The sequence below is a fragment of the Miscanthus floridulus genome, chromosome 13 (genome assembly GCF_019320115.1).
Source record: "Miscanthus floridulus cultivar M001 chromosome 13, ASM1932011v1, whole genome shotgun sequence".
NCBI classification, from domain to species: domain Eukaryota; kingdom Viridiplantae; phylum Streptophyta; class Magnoliopsida; order Poales; family Poaceae; genus Miscanthus; species Miscanthus floridulus.
This window is the reverse complement of record NC_089592.1, coordinates 90,272,157-90,284,671: the sequence shown is the minus strand read 5'-3', so window position 1 is coordinate 90,284,671 and position 12,515 is coordinate 90,272,157. Positions and strand designations below refer to the sequence as shown.

The following is a 12,515-nucleotide window of genomic DNA, read 5'->3' as shown; positions in this document are numbered from 1 at the left end:
CTCTCTGTTGGGTGGCGCGGTGTCAGGGAAGATGTTGGACAAGGCTTCCTCTCCATCTTGGATATCTGGTGGGTTAGTCATAGGGATCTGAGGTGGTTGCTAGCCATAAAGACTTCTCTAGAGTGCCTCATGGCCGAGTGAGTTCTAGATTCTGCAGTCATTGCGATGTCTAGGATCTCTGTAGAACCATGATCGTTGTTGTCCACTGGAAGAGTTCTATCATCTAGATAAGGTAAGAGCTCCACCATGCCGACTAGACATGATGGATCTATTAAAGAAGTGTCAGGTCAAACACCTGGCCAATGGACAATGCCTCCTTCAGGTGTGATGGATAGAACCAAACCTCTCTAGGCACCCATAAGAGGGATCCCTTACTCAGACTACATAAGATAGCTGATCGTATCTTGATAGATTGAAGCTGAGTTCTTGAGTCCGAGCAAAAAATGAATAGGGTCTTTGAGTTGGATTTTAGATGGGATTTCCAGCCTAGACAAGGGTGACATGTCTAAGTAGGAGTCATGGTTGATGTTGACCTCCTAAGTTTGAGCTGGATCAGAGATTGAGAGGTGCGAAAACTTCTCGGCGAGTTGATCCAGCGTGGTCGTCAAGACGTCTGGTGAAACTTCAGGCGATGAGATCTCTATGAGACAACTTTGGAGCTTGCCATTGTCATCTGCCTTGTAGATCCAGGAGCCAAAGATGAAGGTGACACCCGTCGAGAAAATCATGTCATCGAGGCCTACCGAGCTCTTGATCGCAAAAAGCCGAAAGCCCCTACCTAGCATGCCAGCTATTGGTGTTTGATGATCGACAACCCATCATGGGGGTACCTAGGACAGTGTTAGAAGGGCTTCAGCATACATAGAACTCGATGGTAAACGCAAAGAGATGAATGATTTATACTGGTTCGGGCTTTCTTGTTGAGTAATAGCATTTACATCCAGGCGGCATATAGCCTTTTATATTGGATTGATTGAATGATTGTTAGGGTTACAAGGGGGGTGCATTGTACCTCTCTTTATATAGGGGAGAGGGTGAGGGCACGTATCTAGTCCTTGTCGGTTACAAGAGAAGAGTCCTAGTCCTATTACAGAATCTAGCTTTCATAGTAAGCCGACTAAGTCGATCTGGAATAGCTTGAAGTCAATGCCACCTTGTCTCGCATCCTTCAATAGATCATGGGCCATCCTAGGGCCCATCCAGGTAGTACCCCTATGGGGAACCCCTAGGACCCTAGTCCGTCACACAACGATAGCAGTAAAAAGCAACTCAATGTTTTGCAAAACTTTGTGTCACAGCCAACACCACATATCATCAACTAGGTTTTCACCAACATTACGACAAGGAGCTTCGCTGTCGACAACATTGACTATGAGTTGACACCAAAATAATCTAAAATTGCCGAGGGGCGCTTTTCGTCCCCTCCTCGCTCGGTTACCTCAAAAGGTGCGATAAAATCACTGAGGGGCTCCTTTTGTCTCTCCTCGTCCTTTCACCTCCAAAGGTATGGGGGTTGGTGCCAAATTAATTTAAAAGTGCTGAAAGGTTCATTTCATCATTCCTCGTCCTTTTTCCCCTATTCAAAATAATAATATGGCAAAAAATTCATCAAACCGATCATTTCCTTTTCCCTAAATAATTCAATCATTCGCCCTCATTTTTGCTTCCCATTTCACTATCAAAAGTTTGATGACCTGTTGCTCAGGGTGAAGTGATCGCGATCGCCATCGCAATCTTCAAACAAAAAATCCCACAAGCGCTAGCCAAGAGGGGTTGTCATAGAGCGCATTGGACAAGCAATTCGCCCGAAGACAAAAGCCTTGCCTAGCGTCCGCGAGTGAAGTCTTAAAGATGTGTCATGATCATCTACGACTATTTTGCACGCGTCAACTGCTTCGCTTGCTTTTAACCACATCAATGTCTTCTCCGACAAAGCCTGAATGGCATAGGGCAAAGCCGCCAAGGACCAGACTACAAGGGCACAAGCAAAGGGCACCATCAAAGAAGCTAAAGGCAAGCCGAAGACTAGATAGAGATAGAGTAGTCCCTAGACTAACCATGTATAGATGAAAGTGGTGTATTGAATCTGAGTTGTAATTGGGGCTATACTTTGTTGTATTCAGTTATTGGGTTTTGAACCTTCGATCAAGACTAAATAGCTAAGGGGCTACTGTTGGGGGTGTGTCATAATGTTGGGCACCCCACCATCATATTCAGGGCCCAATTATGTAGCTAGGACTTATAAAGTAATATTTAGGGGCTATTTGTAGCCTTTAGTGGCATTCTTGTAAACAAACTCCCATAGGAATCCATTTGAAGCCCCTAATGGTGTTTCTGTAAATATAAACCCTACTAAGGGACATAAAGAGAACATCCTCACCCACATCCCCTATAAAAGGAGGAGAGGGGGGGGGAGGGGGAGAGAAGAGGGAAAGAAGAGGCCGACCGTTTCATTATTCTTCCTTTCAATTTTGTTGGCTAAACCAATACTTGGTTAAGGTGGAAAGTATTGTCTTAGCACAAAGCCAAATTACACTACAATTTGGAGCAAAAGGACTACCTTATATCCATTTAATGAACTTTCTATAAGTTTTAAAACTTCTTCAAATACATCCTCTTATTTTGATTCTGAACCAAATACTTTGTCATATTTGAATTGATTAACTCGACCTGCATAAGTAAAAAAATATTGAAGTTAGGTATTTAGAGTTGATATAAGCTATGGACAACTAAACGATATGTTTACCTTATTTTGTGATATCAATCCCTCGTCGAATAAGTTCAACTAATTTTGGATAAGAAATATGATGTGATTCATCTGAACCATTTAGGAAATGTCTTACTCGAACAAACACGCTCATGTTGCCTTTTAGTTCCTACAGATAATGAAAATGAATCTTTTATTATGATCTCAAATATTAAAATATTGATATATAATGATTTAATTAAGGATATGTTACCACTATTTTATTGTACAATGTTCTCCACAACCTTTCACCGTCTTGAATTTAATTTCATCTTCACTTCACTGTATATGACAGCAAAATTGACAATGTTAGAAATTTTAAAATAATATATTAGCGTAAAACACAATAATAATAGAAATTTTAATGGCATATTGTTACTTCTAACCTTGAACTTTTCATTTACTTTTTTAAACTCGTTCTTTAGAGCATATCGATCTTCCTTTAGTTCTTTCAGAACGGTGTGTAGATAATCTTTATTTTTTCAGTTCTTTAACAATGTTCTGTAAAGAATCTCGTTCTTGCTTCAATTCTTTAAACTCATTCTATAGAAAGTTAATGAAAGACTCTTGATCTTCCATAAGTTCTTTCTGATATTACTTTAAATCTTTCTTTAGATCTTGATCTCGTTATGTAGAGAGTTCTTGTGAGCAGACTTTTGAGTAGACTTTTGAGACTTTTGAGCTGACTGAAGAAAAAATATAAAGCAATAAAATGTAAAGTTATAAATGTAGTATCTAGTAAGCAAGATATTTACAATTAACATGTTAGTATTGTAAGACAATCTGCTGCTGTCTTGAAAAGTCTGCAAGCAATTGCAGACAAAGTTCCTTGCTACTATAGTGCACTTTCCTTACAGATACAGGGCAATTTCCTAGCAAGGCTTAGCAGCCGAGTAGGACTGTAGAGTAGACTAGACTTGACTCAGTAGTCAACTTTCTCTTAGGTAATTTCTAGAAAAGCAACTAGGGCTGTTTTCTGTAGTCTCTATCGCCTATAAATAGAAGGTAAAGGCACCAGCCAACAGCAGTTCAGCTGCATCACATTCAGAATTCCAGCAAGTGTTTGCTCGTGCAGTGCTTGTGTGTGTTGTGCTCACCCTTTCTTCAACCTCCAGCCATGAGTGTGTGTGGGTGCTGGTAAACCAGCTGACCAGAGATAATAATTTGACTAAAAAGGTTGAAAGTTTTGATAAACTCGTATAATTCACTGTAAAGCTAACTACAAGAATGCAGAAACTCTAAATATATTTTGCTAGGCATCCATGTGGACAATTCAGTGCAGAATAAGTAGGCATCAAAACAAGTTACCAACTATACATATAGCTACTATAAGTTCAGCAGTAGTCAATTATTATAAACAAAAATGTCATATGTCTAATGCCCCCCAACCCAGAGCAAACGACCGAGAGAGGCCCAAGGAGGGGCACCGGGCACCTCCAGCGTGCCCTAGAGGGGCCATGCACGTGTGCCAGGAGGGGGCCCGCCGCTTCTGCCACCGTCATTTCTAGAAGGAGTTACCATATCAAAGTTTAGTTAGTTTACCATATTAGAGTTTAGTTAGTTATGGAAGGGAGAATCGAATTTATAAGGATCTCTCGTAGGTTGCTTGGAATACAAGTCCAATAAGCACTATAAATACTAGGGGGATGTAATCAATCAAATCAAGTAATAGAAGAGCTATTGCTCCTTCCTATCCCTCTCTCCTCTTCTTCTCCTACGCCTGCCTCTCTCTCTCTCTCTCTCTCTCTCTCTCTCTCTCTCTCTCTCTCTCTCTCTCTCTCTCTCCGCGCTGCCCCCTCCCCACGCCGCCGAAGCCCTAGCCACACTGTCCTCCTCCATAGCCGCCCCAACCTCCACCAGGAGACTCCTTATACCTGGTATCCAGAGACCACTTTGATCCCCACACCGCTGCCATGGGTAACAACGTCAACACCTCTGACCTGCAAAAGCTATTCGACAGCTTCCCCAAAGACATCAACGCCAAGTTCGACCCCCTCAAAGAATAGCTCGACGCCGTCAACACCCGCCTCACAAACATTGAGCAAGGGCGCCAGACGGACGAAGCCACATCAGCAACCCAACTCCAACATGATCACCTCCAAGCTGGCCATGGAAACAACTGGCCGTGTCTTCCTCAAGGAACAGAAGGAGAAGGCATCATCCTAGCAGTTCTTTAGGGGTCAGAAGACTCAGAGAATGATCAAGTCTGGTATGCATCTTACCATCTGACAGGAACAACACAACAGTGGTACATGTGCCTCACGCAGGACAAGGTGGTGATGGACTGGGCATACTTCGCCCGCTGCGTCAACGAGCGCTTTGGACCACCGACATGGCGCAACCCATTGGGAGAGCTTGCATCCCTGCGAAGACCACCACTGTTGACGACTACACAGAGCGGTTCCTGGTGCACGTAGCGCGGGCCAGCACCCTCGACGAGCAGCAACAAGTGAACATCTACACTGCCGGCCTCCTTGAAGCATTGAAGACAGATGTCGAGCTCCAGAACCCGTAAGACATGGAAATGACCATGTCCCTTGCTCGGGCATATGAACGATGACTCGCGGTGATCTCCGACACCAACAAATCACTAGCAACAAAGACGGCGCCATGATCCCTACCTCTGAAGGCACCTAACTCGACACCCTCGTCTACAACACCTGCTTCAGGGTCATCATCGGCTGCTCCACCATGCCCGTTCAAGCGCCTCACCGCCGAAGAGATGGCAGAACATCGCCGATCGGGACTCTGCTTCAACTGTGATGAACCCTTCACTTTGTGGCCACAAGTGCAAACATCTCTTTGACATCACAGCCGTCAACGACTATGACAACAACAACATCGACAATAGCCTGCTCATGATGATCGGGACCGACCACTCCCCGGTCTAGGGTCACCCACAATGTACTTGACGGGAGTAGTGTCCGGGACCGGTGTCCATATCCTGGCCAACACGGGCGCCACACACAACATCATCGACATCAACGTCGCCCGCCTCATCGGTCTCCAGGAGCAGCGCATCGACACCACCATCCTTGTCGGCAGCGGCAACGAGGTACCCTGCCGAGCAGCTGACACCGTCACCACACAAATGCTTTAAAGATTGCAATAGCCACTCTTTGCTAGTAGCGAGATGTATAAACCATTAAAACAAAATTGATTGAGGATTCATCCTAAGCAACATAAGTTTGCAATATTTCACTACCACAATAGAAAAAGTGTGAGACACTGAACCTTGCCACAGAGCCAATAAATAAAGAAGAAGACACACTTGTTGTAGATGGTGAAATAACCACACAAAAGATGATCATTTGGTCCATCTGATTATTACCATTGATGCCATCGCCATAAGAGGCCAAAGCACCCGACAAAGTAGGACACCATGATATTTGACCTAATTTTTTTTACCGATCTACTTAATCTCACTGGTTAGGTACACCGTCTACTAAATCACATGTTTTTTGGGACATCTCTTTACTTTTTGTGGAACTAATGAACATGAAACATCTATTGTGATGGATATGGGAAGAAAAGATGGGGGCAAGGGGGGTTTTGTAAAGCGGGACCATGCACTATTGTTCATTTGTCGCTCAAGCTGTCCGCTCAAGATTCCATGTCGAATGGGACCGAAGGGGAGTAGACTAGAGAGATGCGAGTGATGCGGCCGAGAGAAAGAGAGAGAGAGAGAGAGAGCAAAAGAGCCAGAAAGGATTCGAGTGAACATTTCTTTTATGTACTGAAATACACATGCCTTTGGACCCTTTCCTTCAGAATGGAAATGAGTGTTCCCGTGTTCTAAATGCGCCTAAGCGGTTCATTTTCAGACGGTAGCGAAGCTAGTAGACTATCACACAACACCTAGAGCGCTACATAGGCCGATTTTTGCCATATGGATTGGGCCTCTTTAGGGCGCCCTCAACGGACTATCAACGTAGCTAGCTGACGTCATGTCTCATCTGATGTGAAGGAAAGATAGGACTGAAAAATGAGTAGCTACTAGCTAGCAACTCTCTCGTCTCTAGTCTCACACCTTCCCAAAGAATTTACGGTCTCTGTTCTCTCGGACAGAATTCACGGTGCTCATCGCTAATCTAGCTTTTGTTTTTTTATCTTTAATTTTTTAGATGCCGTGTCAGCTGCTGAAATCATCGGTCCGCTGGCGACGCCCTTAGAATGGTGTGCTACAATATAGAAACAATGGACCACCATCTAGGCCATGACCCGCTTTCCTCCACCACTGTTTGCAGAGGAACGGGGAACTCTAGATTCCATACAAAATCCTATATTTGATCCAAGCATACCTTCAACTCATGCAAACCCACAAAACGACCATGTACAAAAAGTCAGCAGGTAGTGCAAATGGAGCTCCACCCCTTGTTTTTTTTTTTTTTTTTTTGCTGCAGCCTGCAAGGTCCGCCACTGCACTACTGCGATCAGTCTCAGCTCGAGCATCTCTTTCACAGTGCGGGCGACGTGATGAGCTTTTGTTCTAAAATTTCCCTAGCTAGCAACCGCGACCAACTCCACCTTCCGTTGCACGGCCGGGCTGCTTTCTCGTTCACTCCCGGCCGTTGCTCGACGATCACCGTACCTCAGTCATCGTCGCTGTCGCCGCCGAGGCCCGGCCTTACCGGCAGTGTGAAACTGTGAAGTTTCTTCATCAGTAATAATATAAGATGCCGGCCGGCAGCCTGCTCGATCGATCTTGTAGCGTCAGTGAGTGAATCAACTCGTACCTGCTCGCCAGGAAAAACGGAGAAGCCAAGGGTCGATCACAATACGGATTTTATTTTATTTCCTTTGCACGGTTCTTTTCCAATTTAAAGCCCCGGCCCCCTCACCTTCCCCCCCCCCCCCCCCCCCCCCCCCCTCTTTTTTTTTTGACATGACACGCAATGACAAAGCAATGTTGTGAAGGACATGAGAGCTAGCGAGGAGTCTCAGTGTTAGGGGAGGTTTGGTCGCCAACAAAAGGCCAAGACAGCAGACTACTCGACCTCTACACACTTTCCAACTGTTCTGGTCAATATCATGCTAATTATTAAAGCTCAGAAAAATAAAGGTGTAAGGCATGGATATATATATAGCTACAAAATAACTTATTCTGTAGCCACTTTGAGTTACGATAATTTCTATGTTAATTTACGAGATTATAGTAACTCCTTACTAAGTGGTTTACTACGACGTTATGGTAAATATCTTCATGTGTTATAGTAACCCAACTATCATAAATACGTATTGACATTATCGTAAATTAGTATATAAAATTATGGTAAATGGAGGTGGCTACAGAATAACTTATTTTGTAGCTGGCTACAGAATAACTTATCGTAAATTAGTATATATATATACTCTCTCTCTCTATATATATATATATATAGAGAGAGTATATTCAGTAGCCAGCTATAAAATAAGTTATTCTGTAGCTACCTTCATTTATGATAATTTTATATACTAATTTACGATAATGTCAATACGTATTTACGATAGTTGGGTTACTATAACACATGGGGATATTTACCATAGCGTATAGTAAACCACTTAGCAAGGAGTTACTATAATCTCGTAAATTAAAATTATCATAACTCAAAGTGACTACAGAATAAGTTATTTTGTAGCCAGCTACAAGGTAGTAGTTCTATATATATACACACACACACATTCAGCTAGGCCTTGTTTAGATTGAGGTTAGGAATCAGTATTTGGCACTGTGGCACTTTCATTTGTATTTGACAATTATTGTCCAATCATGGCCTAACTAGGCTCAAAAGATTCGTCTCGTAATTTACAATCAAACTGTGTAATTAATTATTTTTTATCTACATTTAATACTCCATGCATGTGTCCAAAGATTTGATGTGATGGAGAGAGAGTGAAAAAACTTGCAATCTAAACAAGGCCCTAATATGCAATGCATTCACATAAACTTGGAAAATGCAGAGAAAGATCCTTTTGGTATTTTTGTTTCATATACCATCAGTATTACAAATTTATAATATATAAACACTGCAGTATATATGTGTATTATTCTCATGCATGAACGACTCACTTGCACACTTGACACTCCTCGCCTCTGAGCTAGCTAGCATATATTCAGAGTGTGTGTTTATATTTATACATATTCTATATACTCTGAAGTTTGAATTAATGTGTCATGCTATCAGAATATGATATGGAGCACAGTACTCCATATATGTAAGGCATGCACGTATATGTATACATATATGTATGTGTGTACGCAAAGCTTACAAAATTCAGAGGGAGATACGTATATAGATCAGCGTATGTAGTATAGTATACAAGATGTGCTTGCACAAGCAAATATGTAGTGTGATGCGCAGTGATGTCATAGGAAATCAGTGATGAAAGGGTCGTCGGGGAAGAACAACTCCGGCCAAGGGAGCGGGCTGCAGCTGAAGCCGCCACCGAAGCTGGAAGACGCCGTGGCGCTGCGCATGATGCAACCGTCCACCGGCAGGTTGCTGGCCGCGTCGGAGAGGTCGGTCAGGGCCGGCAGCGATGAGTTGCCACCGTGGCACGCGAACACGTCAACGACATCATCAGCGCGGCAGCTGAGGCCATAGCTGCTGAGGCCTGTTTGTTGTTGCTGGTTTTTGGCTTCATCTTCTTCACTGCTGACGGGCGCCTCAGTCGGGAACGTGCATGGTAATAGCTGGCCGCTGGCGTTGTCCACGGACGACGACACCGGGGCAGTAGTGGTAGTAGAACTGTCAAGCGCCGTCAGTTGCGGTGAGCAGATGGCGCCGAGACCGAGAGCCGCCGCCGCCGCCTCGGTGTCGCACGACGGAGCGGAGGAGGCGGCTGCGATGGTGGTGGCCGCGGACTGGAGGAGGGACTGCAGGTACTGGAGCTTGGCGGCCTGTTGGACGATGGCCACGCCGGCGGCGCCGGCGCCGGATGACTGATCGGCGACGGCGGTACCGCCGAGCTGTTCGCGGAGCGCGGCGAGCGCGATGAGCTGCGGGAGCGCGGCGAAGAAGTCGGTGCGCGGGCGGTGCGTCATGGGGTCGAAGCCCATCTGGATGAGGCGCTTCTTGAGGTGCGTGTTCCAGAAGTTCTTGATCTCGTTGTCGGTGCGGCCGGGGAGGTGCGTGGCGATGGCGGACCACTTGTTGCCCAGGACGGAGTGCAGGTGGAGGATGGTCTGCTCCTCCTCCTGCGAGAACTTGCCCCGCTTGATGTCCGGCCGCAGGTAGTTGGTCCACCGCAGCCGGCAGCTCTTGCCGCACCGGTTCAGACCTGCATGCCATGCCATCAGGGTATAGCAGCAGGATCATTGTTCAGCTCAATCGCTAGCTCTATATGATCATCTGATTGATATGAGAGCTAGACGATATGATGGAGAAGGGAATTCGAATTCATGTACCAGCCAGCCTCGGTAGGGCCCTCCAGCTGCCATGGCCGTTCTTCTGGATGTAATGCAGCAGCTTCTCATCTTCCTCTTGAGTCCAGGGGCCCTTCTTCAGGCCATTCTCGTCGCAGCAAGGAGACCTCCCCATGGCTGACCGGCCGGCAACCGATGCAACTAATTGCACGCCGGAGTCCGGACACCAGCAGCACGCCACCCGAGCGGCGAATGCTTGGCCTCGAGCCTGCTTATATACTGCCTGGCTGCTGCTGCTGCTGGTGCCTGCAGCGACCTTTGTTCCCTAGCTAGCTCTATCTATCTAGCTGTGTACGCGTGGCCTGCGTGTCTCGTCATGGGTTTGCCTTGCCTTCACCATGCGTGCTGAGGTGTGTCCTGTGACCGTTTGTGTATGTGCACAAGAGAGACAGAGAGAGATGAGACTTGCTTGTCAGTCTACGCACGCAAGAGGCTAGTGTCAGCTAGAGTATAGCATGGTTCTTGCCGTGCTGAAAGAAACTGCTAGTGAGGGCTATATAATGTAATATGATTACCTATAGCTCTACTTGTTCATGCTGACTTCGCTCCAAAATCCAGACAGTTATGAGCAAGTACAGGCAGAAAGAGTACAGCTAGTAGTAGTATAGTAGTTGTGTCCATAATACATACACAAGCAAGAAGCTTCTATGCCCTTCTGCTATACCTATACCTATACCTATACTAGTACTCTACAACCGAGCTTATAATGATAGTACACAGAATTCTCACTTGCTCCAATGAAACAAGTAAGCCTAGGTTCATTGGCACCTGCCTCTCTGCAACAACAAACTGTTTAGTTATAATTGATCATCTCAAAAGTACACTTTTTCTATGGGCGGCGCTATATAGGTCAGTTGGCTTAAATCATGTGTTTTCTCGGGTAACTTCCGTTTTTTTTTCATCGAATACGCAAAAGATTTGCGCGTCAATATAATTAAGAAGAAGGGTTTAAACATACAAACGACGTGCTTCTGACGAACGCCCAGTTTCGAGAGATTGAACTAACATATGTTGAGAATGACAAGGTCACTATACTATTCGTCATCGACGAGTTAAATTGTAGAATAAATTTAGGAAAAATAAACACACATACCAAGTCGAGAAAAATAACCTTGATTGCATACACATTGTCAGGTCCACCATCGTTGTCCATGCTGCTAACCACTTCATCTCGAGCTCCCGTATCCAAGCGGCGGTTCATCGGCGATCCGCCGAGTTCCATTGCCAGCAATTCTCCATGGCCTCACCACTCAATCCTATGAGGCTATGACCACCTCGTAGCCCTGTAGAGTCTACATCCTTTTTCCATAATCTCCCTAAGTCCCTGTGACGAAGGGAACCCTCAAGCTAACCCCAATAATACCAAACCTCTCCCTCTACCCGGTGACAAAAAGGGAAGCCTCAAACCAAACCTCAGATCTCACAACCACAGTTTGCCATTGACTGACCACCATGCTCCAAATTCGAAGCGATATAATTTGAAGGATGTCTTATTTAAACATAATACAATAAAATGCTATGATTATTGGAACTCCTAGATAGGTATGGCATACTTCCTGTGTCCATCAACAAATCAACTTATAGAGTTGCCGTAAGTCAAATTATTTTTGACTTTGACTATCTTTATAGCGAAGGGTAGCAACATCTATGACACTGGATATAAATATACTATGATTACATTTCATAGTATATATAATTATTTTATAGTGTATACTAATGAAATATTATTTTATAGTGCATCTAATCATTATAATTTGGTATCATAAATAAATACTGGTGCTATTTTCTACCCTCTCTCAATTCTAAATTATAAGATGTTTTGACTTTTGTTATGAACTTAGACATCCATTATATCTAGATATATAGAAAAATCAATGTATCTAAGAAAGTCAAAACGTCTTATAATTTGGAACGGAGGGATGAGTATAAAACAACCAAACTTAATTAAGAAAGCTTAACTTGGAACAACTCATAAAATTAATTTATTTTGTAGTAACTTAGGGAAATATACGCGCATGCTTATTTATGTGTGTATGAAACTGCCAGAATTCAGAAGCAATTGCGTGTGCATGGTACTGGTACTACTGGTTAGGTGGTGCAATACTAGTAGATGACAAATTCGCATTCTACACACAGACCCAGTAGAATAATAGCACACACACAATTATACAATAATAAAATAAAATGATTGGCTGAGTTCATGCATAGTTGTCACGTAGCGCCTTGGACTTTGTGCTCTCAGCTGGGATGCTGGTTGGCTTTGAGTCAAGGTGAAGGAACAACTAAACGGCTTTCTTGGGCTGTCTTCGTCTTGCTTGGTATGAGAGAGCTGTATGGAGGTGGACGGACGATACACTACTGACT

General features: G+C 44.3%; 1 protein-coding gene across 1 annotated transcript; it reads right to left on the bottom strand.

Moving 5' to 3' along the window:
- Nucleotides 1-9,046: 9,046 nt before the first annotated feature.
- Nucleotides 9,047-10,266, bottom strand: LOC136500821 (transcription factor MYB93-like). Its single transcript, XM_066496271.1, has 2 exons — nucleotides 10,134-10,266; nucleotides 9,047-10,006 (listed from the first exon to the last, which is right to left on the bottom strand). Exons 1-2 carry the CDS (start codon nucleotides 10,264-10,266, stop codon nucleotides 9,093-9,095), a joined length of 1,047 nt encoding a protein of 348 aa, XP_066352368.1. The 3' UTR covers nucleotides 9,047-9,092.
- Nucleotides 10,267-12,515: the final 2,249 nt, after the last annotated feature.